We start from the raw sequence: 23,574 nt of genomic DNA, 5'->3' as shown, positions 1-23,574 counted from the left end.
GCCAGGGACTGGTTTCATGGAAGACAATTTTTCCATGGCCAGGGGGGTGGGGGGGGATGGTTCAGGTGGTAATGCGAGCGATGGGGAGTGATGGGGAGCGGCAGATGACGCTTCGCTTGCCCACCAGTCACCTCTTGCTGTGCGGCCCGGTTCCTAACAGGCCACGGACTGCCACCAGTCTGCCACCCCCGGGGGTTGGGGACCCCTGCTCTAATGGATACCAGCTATCACCAGTCAGTCCAATGGTGATTATAAACCTGTGTTCTTCAGGTGCAATTGACAGTATGCCAATTGTCAGCATGAGAGATGTTTATATCTAATAATTAAGAAACTTACATAAGTGCTTCCTTGTTCATACTATTTGAATTTCTTCTGATTTCTTCCATTTTGAGAGTCTACTGAGGAAATAGAAGCCTGATTAGATTTCTTGCCTTCTGTCCCCTCAGTATCCTGACCCTTGGGAATGAGTTCTGAGTGGGAAACATTAACCAGATATATGGGTATAGTCATCTTCTGGCAAGTAGAGTGTTGGCATTACAGTAAGTCCCTTACATATGAACGAGTTCTGTTCTGAGAGTGCATTCGTAAGTCCAATTTTGTTCATAAGTACAACGAAGTTAGCCTAGGTACCCGACTAACACAATCGGCTATATAGTATTGTATTATAATAGGTTTATAATACTTTTTGCACAATTAATACATAAAAGCAAACACAAAAAATAAAGAAAACATTTTTAATCTTACAGCACAGTACCTTGAAAAGTACAGTAGCACAGTACAACAGCTGGCATACAGGGGCTGGCATAGAGTGAACAGGCAAGAAGAGTTACTGACTGGAGGAGGGAGAGAAGGTGGGAGATGGTAGAGCTGAAGGATCATCAGCAATAGGAGACGGAGGGCAAGCTGCAATTTCACTCAGGCCTAACATTGACGGCACAGGTTCTGGTTCCTTGCTGGAACCAGATGCACGTTTGCATCTTTGAAAGTTAGAAACTTGAAGGTTCATGTGTAGGGGACTTACTGTATTACCTGCAGTTAGCAAGTGTCTTCCCATAAGTTATTTTTCTGCTCTTGTATCTTGAAAATCTTTAAAACCTTGACTATTTGATTTTTAATTACATCTGTACCTTCTTGGTTGATTGAGAGAAGCCCCCTGAACCTACTTCAGGTAACTGGCATGTGTGCATGTGTCCCCAGGAATGTGAAGTAAATGACTGAGCCATTTGAGTTATGAGGTTTCCAGACACTACAGTTTAGGCTTGAGTGCTTTCATCGTGCTGCTCCTCCTTTCATACTTTTCTTTCTGCAAGAGGTTTCTTCATACGAGGATGAAGCTGTCATCATTTTGTATACTTTGAAGGCTTATGCTCATTACTGACGATTCATGGCTTGCCAGGATGAACCAGTATTAACTGTTTTGCCTTGCAAGCCCTGTGCATTACCATTGGCTGTACTGGTGATCACAGGGACTAAGGGCCGCACTCTTTCTTGGGACGGCCAGCAGGGGCGAATCAATCACATCTTGTTGTGCTTGCATCTGTATGCAGATTGCCTTTGCACAGCATGACTTAGTAAAAAATGGTCGGTCATGGTGGTATTATTTTATTATAATTATGATGGTTTTTTTTGGTTGCATTAGCATCAGCCTCAACTGCACAATAAAATAATTCTTGGCAACTGCATAGAAAGTGTGAGACCTGCCGTCACTTGACTCCTTCCGATGGTTTAAAGCCAGGCAGGTGTAAAGGGTTTTCAATAAAAATAAATTTGAAAATACATAACTACTGAGGGAAATAAAACATTGACTATTTTTACAGGATAAACCCCATTTTAAGAAAGCATCTTATTTTATTTTTTTAAGTATGTCTCTCAGTCTTCCCTTAGAAATAACACAACTTTATTTAAAAATTTCCCTAAAAAAATTTGAAATTCTATAAAATCCCTGTTTAGAGTCTTTGTTGGGTTACTATTTCAAAATAACAAGGTTTTACCCCCGTGGGTATGTTCTGTAGCATTACATCTCTGCAAGCAACCTACTAATCTTGTCTATTAGATGGGAATTTTTTAAAGAACTGTGTTCCCTTTTAAACAGAAAACTACTGTCCACATATTCTGCTATTCTTCAAATTGTAGGACTACATGGAGAGAGAGATCCAAATCCTACTGAAGTACTTTAGTTTCCATCTTTTTCATGCTCTAGAAATGGAATCCATTAGAAGCCAACAAAGCCCATGTGTATTGCTGTCCCTCCTGTCAGCACACTGCATTTCGATAATTCAGCCAGAAGGCATTTTTATAAAAACAGCCTTCAAGATCTATTCTTGAAAAGGCATTTGTATACTCATTATGCAATTCTGTCATTTGTCAATAGGGAGTTCTGTAAATAAAGCACTGAGGTCTAAACTGTAGTAGCTGATGGCAGTAATCTTGGACAGAGCAATTTCTTTTTCTTTATATATCTTAATAGTTCACAGCCGGTCTTGAAATAATGATCTTAAGGCTTCGTTACTGTTGGTAGCGGCTGGATATTTGAACGGTAAAACCATAATGGCTCAGAGACTTTCTGGTAAAAACTGTTGTTTATTATTTCCATAACCACCTGTCCAACTGTCCCGAACATTTTTTACTCTAAGATAAACAATATGGAAATCTATTTACCTTAAATTTATAACCATGCTGTCATTTACATTACATAATTACAATTTCTCTATATCCTGTAAACATTAAACATTTATGAGTGCGTAATTTGCTAGATAACATAATTAAAATGTAATTCCTGAGCTGAGACTAGAAGTACGAATAGAAATTTGTTGGCCCATCCCAGCATAAGGAGACACACACACACACACACACACAGATTTGGAGGATGGGCAGAACATGGGGAAATGCAACATATTAGTACTTCAGATGGGCTATTTTGGCAGGTGCCTGTAGTGGGCAGTGTTTCTGAAGATAAAGATACATAAGCAGGAACCTGACAAAGGGCCTGGACCAAAAAATTTTAGATTTTATTTTGCAGGGATGAGGGTCCTTTGAGGGATTTTTTCAGGAGAAAAGTGATGTGATCCAAATTTGCCTATTAGGCAGAGCATTACAGCAACAGTATAAAGGTAAGCCATTATTTTATTCTGTTGCTTGGCCGGTTTAAATAACCATAGCCTCACTGGTCAGATTGCAAATAAAAATGCATATGTTCCCTTTGTAAATAGCTGCATGCTAGCTCTTGGCATAGAGCATTACATTTTAAAAATGTTAGCCAGTTAACTCCTCTAATACAGACCAAACTTTGTTGAAAATATGAAAGTTAAACCCTGGTTTTATACCTTCCTTAAAACCCAATTATAAAAACTTTTTAGAAGAAAACTAGCCGCAACAAAACCCCATACATTTTAAAGCAATTTATTTTATGATGTTGGAATTTTCAAAACAGCCTAGACAAGAATTGTTTTGATTTTTTAATATTAAACATCATGATATAATTAACTAACATAAGTAAAATAATATTTTTGAAAAATGAATCCTAGCAATGAACTATCTGTAGTAAATATTTAAAAGTACTCCCAAACTGCATTTTATTATTCTTATCCGCATGCACACCTTTTAAATAATCTGGCCTAGAACATATAATAATAAAAACAAAAGTGGATCATGACTTTGTTTTGTCTTTAGCTCCCTGACCTTGAATATAGTAGGTATTTAATAAATGTCTATTTTATGTATATATTAACAAATACCATGTAGGTCTAATTATGTGCAAGATACTGTTCCCAGCAGTTTTAAAGTTATTAACTAATTTAATTAAAAAATAAATTAATGGATGACTAAAAATTAAGAAGCTATCAAAGCTCAAATATTTTTCCCCATTCTTGAGAGATTGAGCACTCTATTGCCATGCTGTGTATGGACCCCTCACCTACTTATAAAAGTGGGCAAAGTGTTTTACATTTGGTTCTTTTCACATGCATATCATGTGATCTTCGTAACAATCCTGGGCCTGATGTTATTACCAGAGAGGTAAATATAAAAGAAGCAGAGATAAGAGAAGGAACTTTTTCTTCTGAAAACTAATCTTTTTATCTTTCTTGTTTTAAAATTTTATTGTGGTAAGAACACAACATAAGATCTACTCTCTTAACAAATTTTTAATTATCCAATACTGTATTGTTAATAATAGATGCAATATTGTACAGCAGATCTCTAGAACTTAACTCTTGCTGAACTGAAACTTTATGCCTGTTGATTAGTAACTCCCCATGTTCTCCTCCTCCTAGCCCCTGGCAAACACCATTCCACTCTTTGGTTCTATGAATTTGACTATTTTAGGTACCTCATATAAGTGGAATCATGTAGTATTCATCTTTCTGTAACTGATGTATTTCACTTAGCATAATGTCTTCAGGGTTCATCCATGTTGCTACAAAAGTCAGGATTTCCTTCTTTTTAAGGCTGAATAATATTCCATTATATATATTATATTCTATAATATTCCATCATATATATATATCATCCATCATATATATATCATATATATTATATTCTATAATATTCCATCATATATATATCATTCTATCATATATATATATATATATATATATATATATATATATATATATATATGATATAAACAACCTGTCAATTGACATTCAGGTTGTTTCTACATCTTGGCTATTATGAATAATGCTGAAGTGAACTTGGGAGGGCTAATGGTCCTTTGAGATCCTGATTTCAGTTCTTTTGAATAAATACCCAGAGTGAAATTGATTGCTGGATCATAAAGTAGCTCTGTTTTTAATTTTTTGAGGAACGTCCTTAATGTTTTCCATAGCAACTGCACTATTTTGCATTCTCAGCAACAGTGTACAAGGGTTCTGATTTCTCCACATCCTCCCCAAAACTTGTCTTTGTTTTTTGATAATAGCCATCCTGACAGGTGTAATGTGATATGTCATGTGGTTTTGATTTGCATTTTACTTGCTGATTAGTGATGATGATCATTTTTTCATATACTTGTTTGCCTTTTGTATGTCTTTTTTTGAGAAATGTCTGTTCGATTCCTTAGCCCATTGGATTATAGTTATTTTAATAGGGTTTTTAGGGGTTTTGCTATTGATTTTTAGGAGTTCTTCATATATTTTGGGGATTAACCTCTTGTCACATATATGGTTTGCAAATGTTTTCTCCCATTCCATAAGTTGCCTTTTTATTATGTTGACTGTTTCCTTTGCTGGGTAGAAGCTTTTTAGTTTGATGTAGTCCCACTTTAGTTGTTGTTGTTGTTCTTGTTGCTTGTATTTTTGGTGTCACATTCATAAAATTATTGCCAAAACAAATGTCATGAAGCCTTTCTCCTATGTTTTCTTCTAGGAGTTTTATGGTTTTGGGTCTTATGTTCAAAAATCCAGTTTGAATTGATTTTATATATGGTATAAGATAGAAGTTCAATTTTATTCTTTTGCATGTGAATATCTAGTTTTTGCAACACCATTTGTTAAAGAGACTGTCCTTTCTTGATTTTGTATTTTTAGCACGATTGACTATACACATAATAGTTTTATTTCTGGGCTATCTGTTCTATTGGTCTATATGTCTTTCTTTTTGCCAGTACAATACTGTTTTGATTACTGTAGCTTTGTAATATATTTTGAAGTCAGAAGTTGTGATATCTCCTGCTTTGTTCTTCTTTCTCAAGATTATTTGGCTATTCATGGTCTTTTGTGGTTCCGTATGAATTATTGGATTTTTTTTTTATTTCTGTAAAATTGCTATTAGGATTTTGATAAGGATTGCATTGAACCTGTAGATTGCTTTGGGTATGAACACTTTAATAATATTAAATCTTCTGATAACACAAACATGAGTTATCTTCCCATCTGTTTTTGTCTTCTTTATTCCTTTTACATTTCTTCTATCCAGGGGACAGACAGGGCCAGAAGAAGACCAGTTTAGGCCCTCTGAAGGTGCTCTTTATCAGACTGCTTCCAAAATAGATTTTGCTTTTTTCTCCTCTCTGTGTTCTACACATCCTGTAAGGCTGATTTTAATATCATATATCTGGCCAAATTACCCCTTGTTATCTCTCTCTTTTAAACGCTTTATATATATTTCTGTTGTTTGTTTTCCATATTACTAGTCACTTAATTATACCTCAATCCTTGTTAAGACTTAAAAGGCCTAGAATTAAACTTTGGATTGATTTATTCATTAAGTGATCAATTAATTTCTTTTTTCAAATCATATTTTCTGAACACTTTTTGTATGCTGGTGAGTGACCCCAGGAATAGAGAATCTATCAGGTAAGACTCCACTGTGTAGTAATAACTATTTAAGTGCTGTATGCAAGGCTCTACCTCACTAACTTTGGCCAAATCACACCAATAATCTAAGGCTCTTTGTCTTCATTTTCTACTGATAAAATGAGGATAATAATATTTGTCCTCCTACCTAGAAACAGAGTTGGGATGGTAATTAAATAGGGTAACAGATAATAAAAAGCACTTCCTAAACCCAAAAGCACTGTGTTGAACAAATGATTTAGTAGCTCACTGCTTCTCAAAGTTTTTTGTTTACTAAATAGTTTGTTCTTTTGTAAGAATCTGAAAACCACTTCTCTATAGTTTCTCCTAGTGAATATTCCTTTGTTTTCATGGAGTCAAATGAGCATATCTTCCTTTTTCCTCTACAATTTTGTAAGACAGCTATCATGACTTTTCTTAATTTTCTTCATGAAGATGAATATTTCAAGTGTGCATATCTTTTAAAATTTTTATATGAAACAGTTTTAAATCTCTTGCCATTGCCACTCTCCTCTATATACCCCCAAGTGTTCTTTTTTTAATTAGTAGATTTTAATTTTTCAGAGTAATTTTAGGTGTTTAAGACATTGAGTAGAAAATTCAGAGAGTTTCCATATATCCACTCTCCTCCCTTACACAGTTTTAAGTTTGATTTTTCTATCCTATGTGGTTGTCAAAATTGGACACATTATTCCAGATGTGATCAAGAACTTCAGTTTACATGGAGTCTAGGGAGGGAGAGGACTCAAATGTGCACCCAAATTTCTGACTTGTATAATTGAATGGGTGATGCAATCATTTATCCATATAGATCTCTGGGGAAAAAAGAACAGAGTTGAGACGGTACAGGATGATTTCAGTTTTTGACATATTATGTTGGAGGCATCTGTGAAATACCCATGGAAACATTTCCATGAGACACCTGGGTTGAGATGATGGAGCTCTGGGGGAAAAGCTCTTGTGAAAAGGGATAGCATGAAACTAGTTTACACACCTGAAGGAATGTGGTGAAGAGGGAGAACAAAGAGGAGCTAGTAGAGCACCTAGGAAAAACTGAAAGAACAATTGAGGAGGTGAATGTTTCAAGAAAAACCAGATTTTTGTTGCTTTTGTTATGTTTTCTTGCAGAGAAGTCACATGAGTTAAAGGGTTTTTGCATTTGGTTTGGCGGTGTTGGATTCAGTAGATTCAGCTGAGCTTTCACAGCTCAGTCAAAAGTGGGTTCAAGAGTTACGGGACATATACTACAAAGCTATAGGAATCAAGAGAGTATGGTACTGGCACAAAAACAGAAATATAGATCAATGGAACAGGATAGAAAGCCCAGATATAAACCCATGCACATATGGTCACCTTAACTTTGATAAAGGAGGCAAGAATATACAATGGAGAAAAGACAGCCTCTTCAATAAGTGCTGCTGGGAGAACTGGACAGCTACATGTAAAAGAATGAAATTAGAACACTCCCTAACACCATACACAAAAATAAACTCAAATTGGATTACAGACCTAAAGGTAAGGCCAGACACTATAGAACTTAGGGGAAAACATAGGCAGAACACCCTATGCCATAAATCACAGCAAGGTCCTATTTTTCCTTTTCCAAGAAATGGAAATAAAAACAAAAATAACCAAATGGGACCTAATGAAACGTAAAAGCTTTTGCACAGCAAAGGAAACCATAAACAAGACAAAAAGACAGCCCTCAGAATGGGAGAAAATATTTGCAAATGAAGCAACTGACAAAGGATTAATCTCCAAAATTTACAAGCAGCTCATGCAGCTCAATATCAAAAAAACAAACACCCCAATCCAAAAACGGGCAGAACACCTGAATAGACATTTATCCAACGAAGTTGTACAGATTGCCAACAAACACATGAAAGGATGCTTAACATCACTAATCATTAGAGAAATGCAAATCAACACTACAATGAGGTATCACCTTACACTGGTCAGAATGGCCATCATCAAAAAATCTACAGAGAGACCTTCAAGATGGCGGAAGAGTAAGACGTGAAGATCACCTTCCTCCCCACAAATACATCAGAAATACATCTACATGTGGAACAGCTCCTTCAGAACACCTACTGAACACTGGCAGAAGACCTCAGACTTCCCAAAAGGCAAAAAAAAAAATCCCCACATACCTGGGTAGGGCAAAAGAAAAAAGAAAAAACAGACAAAAAAAATAGGGACAGGACCTGCACCTTGGGGAGGGAGCTGTGAAAGAGGAAAAGTTTCCACACACTAGGAAGCCCCTTTGCAGGCGGAGACTGGGGGTGGTGAGGGGGAAGCTTCGGAGCCACGGAAGAGAGCGCAGCAACAGGGGTGCAGAGGGCAAAGCAGAGAGATTTCTGCACAGGGGATCAGTGCTGACCAGCACTCACCAGACTGAGAGGCTTGTGTGCTCACCCACCGGGGCGGGTGGGGGCTGGGAGCTGAGGCTCAGGCTTCGGAGTTCAGATCCCAAGGAGAGGACTGGGGTTGGCTGCATGAACACAGCCTGAAGGGGGCTAGTGTGCCACAGTTAGCCGGAAGGGACTCTGGGAAAAAGTCTGGACCTGCCTAAGAGGCAAGAGACAATTATTTCGGGGTGCGCCAGGAGAGGGGATTCAGAGCACCGCCTAGACCAGCTCCAGAGACAGGCGCAAGCCGCGGCTATCAGTGTGGACACCAGAGACGGGCATGAGACACTAAGGCTGCTGCTGCAGCCACCAAGAAGCCTGTGTGCAAGCACAGGTCACTATCCACACCTCCCCTACTGGGAGCCTGTGCAGCCCGCCACTGCTAGGTTCCTGTGATCCAGGGACAAATTCCCCGGGAGAACACATGGTGCGCCTCAGCCTGTTGCAACGTCACACTTGCCTCTGCTGCTGGAGGCTTGCCCCGCATTCCATACCCCTCCCTCCCCCTGACCTGAGTGAGCCAGAGCCCCCTAATCAGCTGCTACTTTAACGCCGTCCTGTATGAGCAAAGAACAGATGTCGTCAGGTGACCTACACACAGAGACGGGGTCAAATCCAAAGCTGAACCCCAGGAGCTGTGCAAAAAAAGAAGAGAAAGGGAAATTTCTCCCAGCAGCCTCAGGAGCAGCGGATTAAATCTCCACAATCAACGTGATGTACCCTGCATCTCTGGAATACCTGAATAGACAATGAATCATCCCAAAATTGAGGCAGTGGACATTGGGAGCAATGATATATATATTTATTTCCTTTTTCTCTTTTTGTGAGTGTGTAGGTGTATGCTTCTTTGTGTGATTTTCTCCGTAAAGCTTTGCTTTTATCATTTGTCCTAGGGTTCTGTCTGTCCGTTTTTTTATTTGTTTTTGTTGGGTTTTTTTTTTAGTATAGTTTTTAGCGCTTGTTATCATTGGTGGATTTGTTTCTTGGTTTGGTTGCTCTCTTCTTTCTTTTTTATTTCTTCTATTTTTTATTAGTTTTTAATTTTTTTATTTTTAATAATTATTTTTTATTTTAATAACTTTATTTTATTTTACTCTTTTCTTTCTTTTTTCTTTTTTTGTCCCTTTTCTTCTGAGCCGTTTGGCTGATAGGGTCTTGGTGCTCCAGTTGGGTGCCTGGCCTGTGCCTCTGAGGTGGGAGAGCCGCCTTCAGGACATTGGTCCACCAGAGACCTCCCGGCTCCACATAGTATCAAACGGCAAAAGCACTCCCAGAGATCTCCATCTCAACGCTAAGACCCAGCTCCACTAAACGACCAGCAAGGTATAGTGCTGGACACCCTATGCCAAACAACTAGCAAGACAGGAACAGAACCCCACCCATTAGCAGAGAGGCTGCCTAAAATCATAATAAGGTCACAGACACCCCAAAACACACCACTGGATGTGGTCCTGCCCACCAGAAAGACAAGATCCAGCCTCCTCCACCAGAACACAGGCACTAGTCCCCTCCACCAGGAAGCGTACATAACCCACTGTAACAACCTTAGCCACTGGGGGCAGACACCAAAAACAACGGGAACTATGAATCTGCAACCTGCAAAAAGGAGACCCCAAACACAGTAAGTTAAGCAAAATGAAAAGACAGAAAAACACACAGCAGATGAAGGAGCAAGGTAAAAACCCACCAGACCAAACAAATGAAGAGAAAATAGGCAATCTACCTGAAAAAGAATTCAGAGTAATCATAGTAAAGATGATCCAAAATCCTGGAAATAAAATGGAGAAAATACAAGAAATGTTTAACAAGGACCTAAAAGAACTAAAGAGCAAACAACAATGATGAACAACACAAAATAAATGGAATTAAAAATTCTCTAGAAGGAATCAATAGCAGAATAACTGAGACAGAAGAACAGATAAGTGACCTGGAAGATAAAATAGTGGAAATAACTACCGCAGAGCAGAATAAAGAAAAAAGAATGTAAAGAATTGAGGACAGTCTCAGAGACCTCTCGGACAGCATTAAATGCACCAACATTTGAATTATAGGGGTCCCAGAAGACGAAGAGAAAAAGAAAGGGACTGAAAAAATATTTGAAGAGATTATAGTTGAAAACTTCCCTAATGTGGGAAAGGAAATAGTCAATCAAATCCAGAAAGTACAGAACGTCCCATACAGGATAAATCCAAGGAGAAACACGTCAAGACACATGTAAATCAAACTATCAAATATTAAATACAAAGAAAAAATATTAAAAGCAGCAAGGGAAAAGCAGCAAATAACATACAAGGGAGTCCCCATAAGGTTAACAGCTGACCTTTCAGCAGAAACTCTGCAAGCCAGAAGGGAGTGGCAAGACATATTTAAAGTGATGAAAGGGAAGAACCTACACCCAAGATTACTCTAGATCCTTGCCCAGCAAGGATCTCATTCAGATTCGATGGAGAAATTAAAACCTTTACAGACAAGCAAAAGTTAAGAGAATTCAGCACCACCAAATCAGCTTTACAACAAATACTAAAGGAACTTCTCCAAGCAGGAAACACAAGAGACCTACAATAACAAACCCAAAACAATTAAGAAAATGGTAATAGGAACATACATATCAATAATTACCTTAAATGTAAATGGATTAAATGCTCCAAGAAAAAGACACAGACTGGCTAAATGGATTTTAAAAAAAAAGACCCATATATATGCTGTCAACAAGAGACCTACATCAGACCTAGGGACACATGCAGACTAAAAGTGAGGGGATGGAAAAAGATATTCCATGCAAATGGAAATCAAAAGAAAGCTGCAGTAGCAATTCTCATATCAGACAAAATAGACTTTAAAATAAAGACTATTACAAGAGACAAAGAAGGACACCTCATAATGATCAAGGGATCAATCCAAGAAGATATAGCAATTGTAAATATTTATGCACCCAACATAGGAGCACCTCAATACAAAAGGCAAATGCTAACAGCCATACAAGGGGAAATCGACAGTAACACAATCATAGTAGGGGACTTTAACACCCCACTTTCACCAATGGACAGATCATCCAAAATGCAAATAAATAAGGAAACACAAGCTTTCATTGATACATTAAACAAAATGGACTTAATTGATATTTATAGGACATTCCGTCCAAAAACAACAGAATACACTTTCTTCTCAGGTGCTCATGGAACATTCTCCAGGATAGATCATATCTTGGGTCACAAATTGAGCCTTGGTAAATTTAAGAAAATTGAAATCATATCAAGTATCTTTTTCGACCACAATGCTATGAGATTAGATATCACTTACAGGAAAAATCAGTAAAAAATACAAACATATGGAGGCTAAACAATTCCCTACTAAATAACCAAGAGATCACTGAAGAAATCAAAGGGGAAATCAAAAAATACCTAGAAACAAATGACAATGAAAGCCCGACGACCCAAAACCTATGGGATGCAGCAAAAGCAGTTCTACGAGAGAAGTGTATAGCAATAAAATCCTACCTCAAGAAACAAGGAAACAGCTCAAATAAACAACCTAACCTTACACCTAAAGCAATTAGAGAAAGAAGAACAGAAAAACTCCAAAGTTAGCAGAAGGAAAGAAATCATAAAGATCAGATCAGAAGTAAATGAAAAAGAAATGAAGGAAACAATAGCAAAGATCAATAAAATCAAAAGCTGGTTCTTTGAGAAGATAAACAAAATTAATAAACCATTAGCCAGCCTCATCAAGAAAAAAAGGGAGAAGACTCAAATCAATAGAATTAGAAATGAGAAAGGAGAAGTAACAACTGACACTGCAGAAATACAAAGGATCATGAGAGATTGCTACAAGCAACTACATGCCAATAAAATGGACAACCTGGAAGAAATGGACAAATTCTTAGAAATGCACAACCTTCGAGACTGAACCAGGAAAAAATAGAAAACATGAACAGACCAATCACAAGCACTGAAATTGAAACTGTGATTAAACATCTTCCAACAAACAAAAGCCCAGGACCAGATGGCTTCACAGGAGAATTCTATCAAACATTTAGAGAAGAGCTAATACCGATCCTTCTCAAACTCTTCCAAAATATAGCAGAGGGAGAAACACTCTCAAACTCATTCTATGAGGCCACCATCACCCTGATACCAAAACCAAACAAAGATGTCACAAAGAAAGAAAACTACATGCCAATATCACTGATGAACATAGATGCAAAAATCCTCAACAAAATACTAGCAAACAGAATCCAACAGCACATTAAAAGGATCATACCACATGATCAAGTGGGGTTTATTCCAGGAATGCAAGGATTCTTCAATATACGCAAATCAATCAACGTGATACACCATATTAACAAATTGAAGGAGAAAAACTATATGATCATCTCAATAGATGCAGAAAAAGCTTTTGACAAAATTCAACACCCATTTATGATAAAAACCCTCCAGAAAATAGGCATAGAGGGGATTACCTCAACATAATAAAGGCCATATATGACAAACCCACAGCCAACATCGTTCTCAATGCTGAAAAACTGAAACCATTTCCACTAAGATCAGGAAAGAGACAAGTTTGCCCACTCTCACCACTATTATTCAACATAGTTTTGGAAGTTTTAGCCACAGCAATCAGAGAAGAAAAAGAGATAAAAGGAATCCAAATCAGAAAAGAAGAAGTAAAACTGTCACTGTTTGCAGATGACATGATACTATACATAGAGAATTCTAAAGATGCTACCAGAAAACTACTGGAGCTAATCAATGAATTTGGTAAAGTAGCAGGATACAAAATTAATGCACAGAAATCCCTTGCATTCCTATACACTAATGATGAAAAATCTGAAAGAGAAATTAAGGAAGCACTCCCATTCACCATTGCAAATAAAGAATAAAATACCTAGGAATAAACCTACCTAAGGAGACAAAAGACCTGTATGCAGAAAACTATAAGACACTGAGAAAGAAATTAAAGATGATACAAACAGATGGAGAGATATACCATGTTCTTGGATTGGAAGAAGCAACATTGTGAAAATGAATATACTACCCAAAGCAATCTACAGATTCAATGCAATCCCTAGCAAACTACCAATGGCATTTTTCACAGAACTCGAACAAAAAATTTCACAATTTGTGTGGAAATACAAAAGACCCCGAATAGCCAAAGCAATCTTGAGAAAGAAAAGCAAAGCTGGAGGAATCAGACTCCCTGACTTCAGACTATACTACAAAGCTACAGTAATCAAGACTGTATGGTACTGGCACAAAAACAGAAATATAGATCAATGGAACAGGATAGAAAGCCCAGAGATAATCCCACGCACATATGGTCACCTTATTTTTGGTAAAGGAGACAAGAATATACAATGGAGAAAAGACACCCTCTTCAAAAAGTTGTACTGGGAAAACTAGACAACTACATGTAAAAGAATGAAATTAGAACACTCCCTAACACCATACACAAAAATAAACTCAAAATGGATTAAAGACCTAAATGTAAGGCCAGACACTATCAAACTCTTAGAGGAAAACATAAGCAGAGCACTCTATGACATACATCACAGCAAGATCCTTTTTGACCCACCTCCTAGAGAAATGGAAATAGAAACAAAAATAAACAAATGGGACCTAATGAAACTTAAAAACTTTTGCACAGCAAAGGAAACCATAAACAAGACGAAAAGACAACCCTCAGAATGGGAGAAAATATTTGCAAATGAAGCAACTGACAAAGGATTAATCTCCAAAATTTACAAGCAGCTCATGAAGCTCAGTATCAAAAAAAGAAACAACCCAATCCAAAAATGGGCAGAAGACCTAAATCGACATTCCTCCACAGATGATATACAGGTTGCCAACAAACACATGAAAGAATGCTCAACATCACTAATCATTAGACAAATGCAAATCAGAACTACAATGAGGTATCACCTCACACCAGTCAGAATGGCCATCATCAAAACATCTACAAATAAATGCTGGATTGGGTGTGGAGAAAGGGAACCCTCTTGCACTGTTGGTGGGAATGTAAATTGATACAGCCACTATGGAGAACAGTATGGACGTTCCTTAAAAAACTACAAATAGAACTACCATATGACCCAGCAATCCCACTACTGGGAATATACCCTGAGAAAACCATAATTCAAAAAGAGTCATGAACCACAATGTTCATTGCAGCACTATTTACAATAGCCAGGACATGGAATCAATCTAAGTGTCCATCAACAGAAAAATGGATAAAGAAGACGTGGCACATATATACAATGGAATATTACTCAGCCATAAAAAGAAATGAAATTGAGTTATTTGTAGTGAGGTAGATGGACCTAGAGTCTGTCATACAGAGTGAAGTAAGTCAGAAAGAGACAAACAAATACTGTATGCTAACACATATATATGGAATCTTAAAAAAAAAAAAAGGTCTGAAGAACTTAGGAGCAGGACAGATGTAAAGACGCAGACGTAGAGAATGGACTTGACACGGGGAGGAGGAAGAGTAAGCTGGGACGAAGTGAGAGAGTGTCATGGACTTATATACAGTACCAAATGTAAAACAGATAGCTAGTGGGAAGCAGCCGCATAGCACAGAGAGATCAGCTCAGTGCTTTGTGACCACCTAGAGGGGTGGGATAGAGAGGGTGAGAGGGAGATGCAAGAGGGAGTAGATATGGGAATATATGTGTATGTATAGCTTATTCACTTTGTTATAAAGCAGAAACTAACACACCCTTGTAAAGCAATTATACTCCAATAAAGTTGTTTTAAAAATGCATTAAATAAGTGAGATAAACAGTTATATAAATGTAAATGTAGTACAGTTATATTAATATAAAAAATCATATAACATTAAGAAAAATCTACACACAATAAATGCTGGAGAGGGTCTGGAGAAAAGGGAACCCTCTTGCACTGTTGGTGGGAATGTAAATTGGTACAGCCACTATGGAGAACAGTATGGACGTTTCTTAAAAAACTAAAAATAGAACTACCATATGACACAGCAATCCCACTACTGTGCATAAACCCTGAGAAAACCATAATTCAAAAAGAGTCATGTACCACAATGTTCATTGCAGCACTATTTACAGTAGCCAGGACATGGAAGCAACGTAAGTGTCCATCGACAGATGAATGGATAAAGAAGACATGGCACATATATACAATGGCATATTACTCAGCCATATAAAGAAACAAAATTGAGTTATTTGTAGTGAGGTGGATGGACCTAGAGTCTGTCATACAAGAGTGAAGTACATCAGAAAGAAAAAAACAAATACCGTATGCTAACGCATATATGGAATCTAAAAAATAAATAAATAAATAAATAAATGGTTTTGAAGAATCTAGGGGCAGGAGAGGAATAAAAATGCAGACGTAGAGAATAGACTTGAGCCCACGAGGAGGGGGAAGGGTAAGCTTGGATGAAGTAAGAGAGTGGCATTGACATATATACCCTACCAAATGTAAAATAGATAGCTAGTGAGAATCAGCCGCCTAGCTCAGGGAGTTCAGCTCGGTGCTTTGTGACCACCTAGAGCGGTGGGATAGGGAGGATGGGAGGGAGACGCAAGAGGGAGGGGATATGGGGATATATGTATACGTATAGCTGATTCACTTTGTTATACAGCAGAAACTAACAGAACATTGTAAAGCAATTATACTCCAATAAAGATGTTAAAAAAAAAAAAAAGTTACGGGACATAAAGAAGGAGAGGCAGATGGTACATACAAATGGTTCCAGAATTTGGAGTTTGAAAAGGAGAACAGAGAATTCAGTGTTTGAAAATACCATGGAGAATCAAGGAGGTAGAAGTAGCATTATGGCCAGAATTTTTGGAGATGCTTTGTGTACTTTAAGTTGGGCGATCTTTTATCATCTGTTCCACAGGGGACTTTATTATGTAGTTGCCATACAATATTCTCTGATTCTGTTTTATCCAAGCGTGTACTGTTTCTTTGTTTTTCAGTTCCTAATATAAATAACATGCTATTCATTTGTATATTGATTTTAGGTTTCAGTTTTGCTGTTTATACGTATATTCCATTCTGGTAGTCTGTGGATTCCTTTGTCAATTATCAATTATTATTTCTAGAAATACTGAAACCAAGTATATTTCATTATATTCAGTATAACATCTGTGATATATTTCAATTCTATTTATATTTAGCTCAATCAGTAATATCCATCCTTTGGCTAATGTTATTATAAATTGATTTAGCTATATTTTAAATTAATTGAAAAATTTACCCATGGTAAACACATAAAATTATCGTTGAATCAAAATATATACTATTAAATTAAAGATTAATTTTGGGATAACACAAATATACTTTCTGGCATATGTACAATCTTGTAAAAAATAATAAGCAGCTTAATGTTAAGCTGACTAGTATGAAAAATATTCAACATGGTAAAAAATTAAAAGAAATGTGTTCTCTATATCCAGTGCTTCATTAATGAGAAAGTTAAACTTTATGCTTTTTATACTGTGGCTGAATTTTAAAAGTACAGAAGTCAGTAGCAGAATATAAGTTTTCAATACTATGCTATTTGGTTTAAGAAAAATATTCTCTTCAAATTATAGAATAATATTAATTGTGTTAATATTATAATGAGGGTGCCCACACCATAGTCTTTAAATCTGAAGCCTGATAGGACAGTCGTGAGTTTAAATCCTGGTTTTGCCATTTAAGAACTGAGTGACCCTAGGCAAATTACTAAACTCTCTGACCCTCAATTTTTGCATCTATAAAAGGGGTAATAGTGGTATGTACATCACAGGAAGTTGTGAGTTTTGATTAGATTAATATATGTAAAATGATCAGAATAGTAATTGAACATATTAAGTGTCCTGCAATTGTTTGCTAACATCATAATTCATTTGCATCTCTACACAGCTCTTTTCAGTGTGCATGCCATTATATGAATATCACTGGGAATGACATTTTATCCTTACATAGTACTGTTCTCATGATAGGTAGCTCAGACTTAGGTGTAGGTGATAGAACTGTTCTACCAAATGAAATAATTAAATTGATGATAGAGTTAAGGGTAGATTAGATCCTATTTAAAACCTATACGAAATGTGTCTCACACAGTATGTTGACAGTTACCATTACTTGAATTTAATCTTCTCCCTACTCTTCTTTCTAGGGACTCAGTTAATCAGTGTTCCTTGAGTATCTAATATGTATCAAATATTATACTATGATTTTTTAAAATAATTAATTAATTTATTTATTCTTCCCTGCGTTGGGTCTTTGTTGCTGGGCTCAGGCTTTCTCTTAGTTGCGGCGAGCGGGGGCTACTCTTCGTTGCGGTGCACGGACTTCTCATTGCGGTGGCTTTTCTTGTTGTGGAGCACGGGCTCTAGCCGTGAGGGCTTCAGTAGTTGTGGCACACGGGCCCAGTAGTTGTGGCTCGTGGGCTCTAGAGCGCAGACTCAGTAGTTGTGGCACATGGGCTTAGTTGCTCCACGGCATGTGGGGTCTTCCTGGACCGGGGATCGAACCCATGTCCCCTGCATTGGCAGGCAGATTCTTAACCACTGTGCCACCAGGGAAGTCCCTATACTATGATTTTAATGCTTAAGACAGGTGCAGTTATTGCCTTGAGGCAGCTTATACACTGGAGGGCAAGGGTTACATCAAATAAGTATTGGTACTACAAAGAAAAAGTTATAGTAATATTAGACTATAAAAGAGGGCATCTCTCCTGGTACTGGGTTGCAAAAGCCACCCTAACTGAAGAGCTATAACAACCTGAGATCAAAGAATGAAAACTTCAGCTACCTGAGGAGGAAAAGTACCAGGTAGAAAGCATGGGGTGTGGGAGTTTACATGACATGTGTACTGACTGTAGAGAAATAGAGGTGTGGTGTGCTGCTGGGGACTGAAAGAGAAGCCAGAACTCCTAGAACTCAGAGTTCCTGTTACAGATAGTGACTCGGCCGAACCCCGAGGAGTCCCAGGACATCAAAGCTCTTCAGAAAGACCTCGAACAGTTTGCCAAGCTCCTAAAGCAGAAGAGGATCCCCCTGGGATATACCCGGGCCGATGTGGGGCTCATCCTGGGGGTTCTCTTTGGGAAGGTGTTCAGCCAAGCAACCATCTGCCGTTTAGAGGCTTTGCAGCTCAGTTTCGAGAACATGTGTAAGCTGCGGCCCCTGCTGCAGAAGTGTGTGGAGGAAGCTGAAAACAGCGAGAATCTGCAGGAGATACGCAAGGCAGAGACCGTCATGCAGGCCCGGAAGAGAAAGCAGACGAGTATTGAGAACCGAGCGAGAGGCGACCTGGAGAGCATGTTCCTGCAGTGCCCAAAGCCCATCCTGCAGCAGGTCAGCCACAAGGCTCCGCAGCTCGGGCTTGAGAAGGATGTGGTCCGAGTGTGGTTCTGCAACCGTCGCCAGAAGGGCAAACGATCAAGCAGTGACTCTTCGCAGCGAGAGGATTTTGAGGCTGCTGGGTCTCCTTTCTCAGGGGGACCAGTATCCTTTCCTCTGGCTCCAGGGCCCCATTTTGGTACCCCAGGCTATGGGGGTCCTCATTTCACTACACTGTACTCCTCAGTCCCATTTCCTGAGGCTGAGGCCTTTCCCTCGGTGTCTGTCACCACTCTGGGGCTCCCCGATGCATTCCAACGGAGGTGTCTGCCCTTCCCAGGAATGGGGAGAGAGGAAGGGGGACAGCTAGGGAGCGAACCCTGGGGTTCGTACCAGGGCTTTGGGATTAAGTTCTTCATTCGCTTAGGAAGGAATTGGGAGCACACAGGGTGTGGGGGCAGGGAGTTTGGGGGAACTGGTTGGAGGGAAGGTGAAGTTCAGTGATGCTCTTGATTTTAATCCCCGCATCACTCATCACTTCGTTCTTAAATAAAGAAGCCTGGGACCTAGAAAAAAAAAGATAGTGACTTGATGGTCCCTAAGTCTTTTTGTTTGTGTTTTTGTTTCCTTACTAGCATGAAAGTGAAATTACTAAGGTTATATTTTTAATGAAGAGGTTCACTTTAATGTTCTGTACCTTTGAACTGTATGCATTTGATTTAATAAGCATACCTATAAATCCTATAAATCTTATTTTGATGATGACTCTGACGGCTATGGGGAAGATTAATTGAATGGAAGATGTGGAGAGAGCAGATAGGAGGCAAGTTAGTGATGCAGGAGAGAGACGATTGCATCTCGGCCTGGAAGTATGGCTCTTGGAGTGAAGAAAAGTAGATAATTTTAGAATCTTTAGAAGAGACAATTTGTAAAACTTGGCAGTTGATGGGTAGGAAAAGAGATGAGTGTACTATGGTTCCCGTATTTCTGGTTTGAGTGTATGAGGTGTGGAATATAGGACGAGGTACAGGTTTGGATATGGGGAAGTTTATAAGTTTAGCATTAAAGTTGTATTTTTTTCTTTTCGAATTAGGTCTGGACTACTGTGGAGCAAATGCAATGTTGAGATGAGTATATGGTCTGGAGTGCAGAGGAAAGCTCTCAATTGCAATATAAATCTACAAGTCATAGACATAGAGATGGAAATTGAAGATATGGAAGTAAATCATGTTATAATGGAGGAAAGAATATAGAATAACAAAGAGGAGCACCTGGGAGCAACTAGAGCCTGAAAAAAAGCCAGCATTTAATGATCAGTTAAAGAAGGAGGAACTACTTAAGAAAGGAAGCCAGAGAAAAAAAATGGGAATGTGGTACCTTAGATATCTAGGAAAGAGAGTTTTGAAAAAGGAGGGAATGGGCCCACAGGGTAGAATAATGTTAGGTTAAATAAAATGAGAGCTAAGAGTGTTTCATTAGGTTTAGTAAAGTGGATATTGAGGCCAAAACAACTGTAGCGAGAACACATTAGGTACAGTAGTGAGAGCGGAAGAAATATTAGAATAAGCAGGAAGTGAGGACATAAAGGGTAAATGTCTTGTTGGATATTTGACTTTGGAAAAAAAGAGCAAATGCGATTGTCCAGAAGAGGAAATGGAATTGAGAGAGCATTTATTTGTTTTTGTTTTTGTTGTAAGAAGGGAAGTAAGATTTGCCCACTTAGGGCAGGAGTCAGTATGGAGAGAATGACTAAAGATAGGGAAGAAAGTTTGTAATAGACATCTCCAGGGTCCTGGGAAGGTAAGAGGGATGCAGAACACAGAAGGAAAGGAAAAGGTGCCATGCAGAAGCAGGTTGGTTCATAGATTCAGATGTTGGACATCAAGGGAGTTTCTGTTTAACACCTCTCCATTTCCTTGGTGAATAGAAGGCAGTAGTGTCCATAAAATGTGAGGAAGGCCAGTAGAGTGGGGACCAGGGGTTGGAGAACAGTTGAGATTTTCAGAACAGGAGAACGAGAGAATGAGAGCTGACCAAACACGTGGATTGCCATGTGCTGGTAAATTCTTCTCAAAGGTGGTGACCATATATTTTATAGGGATGTTAGCCAACTCTGAGATTGTTCCATGAGCACTCAGCAACTAAGATGCATGTACAGAGAAGATGGGCAGTTGGATTCATTCAGGGTTGGGGATTTTAGGGCAGGTGCAATAAAAGCCCCAAAACACAAGTGAGCTTAGGTTATTGGTGAGGATATGGCTGCAAAGATGAACCACTGAATCCAAGCTGGATGGGCTTCATCTTTGTCATCATTATCTTCATCCATTATCATCTTCTGAATAAGGATGGAATTGAAGTCAGAAATGCCTGAAAAAAAGGAAGAAAGTAGACAGAGTGGTTGGTAAAGGATGAAGGATTCTCCCATCTCATCATGCCTCTATCACCACAAAGACACTGTGTTGAAAGAACATTGTCTCTCCATCCAGTTCTTGGGAAGAACTCTAGTTAATTGTGTTGGTCAGAGCTAGACATTTGTTGGAACAAGTTTTTCTGGCAAGCCAGAACTTTGTACCTCAAAAGCCAGAGCCAATCTGGCTGATTCCTTTGTGACCACCTGCTTTCTGGCTTTCTCCTCCATTTGCTTGCCCTCCTGTTGGGTGAACGCTCTCACACATCATGTTTCTGGGGGAGGGGCAGAGCTGAAAGGGAATGCACGTCAGCTCGGAAGACCTTCTCTCTGCCTGCTGACTCTAACCCATTCCATCCAGCAGACCTGCGCCCTCATCCATGCGGCTGGAGGTGTGGGTTCCCTTCACAGCCAGTTCTGTGATATCTCTGCAGGCGGACCTGGGGGCGCTGTTCCAAGATCTAGATTAGAGTGGAAGGTAAAAGATCCCTTTTAGCCTCAAGCCTAAACTTTGTTCTCCCATCTGATACAATGGAGAGGTTATGAATGGAGTTTTGTTGTCTGCATTTGATCTCTAACTGTGGGTCTTTGACCAGGTTATTTAAGCTCCCGATTTTTCATCTAAAAGTGGAACACTAATAATACCCATCTCACAGGTTGGTAATGAAGACCGAACAAGGTAATGCATGTAAAACACTTATCCAATGCCTAAAGTATCATATTTAATAAATATTAGTTTTTAAAAATGAATTATTATTTTACCAGTGGGCTCTTAATGTTATTTTAGAAGGTGCTTAGTTGTTTTTTTTTTTGTTTTTTTGTTTTTTTTTGATTAAAACAACCCAAGTTTATTATCTTTCAGTGTTGAAGGTCAGGGGTCTGGTATGGTTCTCAATGGACTGAGATCAAGTTGTTGGCAGGGCTATGTTCCTTTTGGAGGCTCTTGGGGAGAATCCATTCCCATGCCTTTTCCGGTTTCTAGAAGCCACCTGTGTTCCTTGGCTTGTGGCCCCTTTCTGGCTTCAAAGCCAGAAAGGTAGCATCTTCCAGTCTCTCTCTGACTCTGACTCTCCTGCTTTCTTCTTGTGATTACATTGGGCCCACCAGGATAATCTCCCCATCTCAAGATTCTTAATTTAATTCTTTTGCGAGGCCCATTTTGCCACTTAAGGTGACATTCTATAGAATGTGGACATCTTTGGAGGGCCAATATTCTGCCTACCACTGGAGGCTACTGCAAAAATCCAGGCAAGAGATGATGGTGAACTGAGTCAGAGTGACAGCAGTGAAGATGGTGAGAAGTGGTGGGGTTCTGGATATATTTTGAGGGTAGAGCCAACAGGATATTCTGAGATTGGACGTGGATCTTTCTTTTCCAGTGGAGGGGGACTTCCAGTCTACCTCTGTGTTGGGCCTGGACCTGGGTGAGGGTGTGGGTTTCTCTGGCATGAGGACCAAGGAGTCGCAAGTCCATTACTGGAACCTATGTGGCCCCCTAGGGCCTGGTGCCTGTTGCATGGCCTGCACGTGCTCAGTTGAATGGGTATGAAGTCGGTCTTATAACCCGCCATTAGCTCAAGTGCAGGGGCCCTCCAGGGCACAGTCTCTCCCCACTCCCCACTGTACAGGTTCTGCTGGGCCTGACCTACCCCAATTGCTAACTTTGGCCTGTTCCCCGGGAAGGTCACACTTGCTCCCAGGTCCGTCACATGTCCTTTATTTATGTGTTTGTTTATGTGTGAAACCGAGTCCCCCTAAAACCGAGTTCCCTTACTGAGTTTATGATTAATCTCTCTATCCAAAACTTTATTCCCTTACTTGTCTCCTGTGACCTCAATCCCTTTCTTGTCCCCTCTGGCCTCAATCCTATGCTAACTGAACACTTACCAACCAGAGTCGGCTATTGTTGATAACATCATCAATGTATTAAAATTGCTACATCATCATTACATTGTACTACATCATCATTAACTAACAAGCTCAGGTTGTTTCTCCAGGGCAAGATGAGCCCACAGATCCCCAAGCCATGGACTACCTGGACAGAGAATTATAAAAAGGAGACATCCTGATTCCTGAAACCATGATTAAGAAATGTCACAAGAAAATGATTAATCCTAGTTCCTTTGTTCTTCCCCCTTAAAACATTCCTAACTC

The 23,574-nt window shown here is 38.9% G+C and overlaps 2 protein-coding genes across 3 annotated transcripts in view; both read left to right on the top strand.

Moving 5' to 3' along the window:
* The window catches only part of SLIT2 (slit guidance ligand 2), a 379,714-nt gene that overhangs the window by 143,961 nt on the left and 212,179 nt on the right, over positions 1–23,574 (top strand). The window lies entirely within an intron of this gene.
* Positions 105–19,383, top strand: LOC132366732 (POU domain, class 5, transcription factor 1-like). Its single transcript, XM_059924314.1, is given in 3 exon segments — positions 105–293; positions 18,630–19,310; positions 19,312–19,383. Coding segments are annotated over 3 exon segments (942 nt in total).

This window comes from Balaenoptera ricei, chromosome 5, assembly GCF_028023285.1.
Source record: "Balaenoptera ricei isolate mBalRic1 chromosome 5, mBalRic1.hap2, whole genome shotgun sequence".
NCBI lineage: Eukaryota > Metazoa > Chordata > Mammalia > Artiodactyla > Balaenopteridae > Balaenoptera > Balaenoptera ricei.
This window is presented reverse-complemented; position numbering and strand designations above follow the sequence as displayed.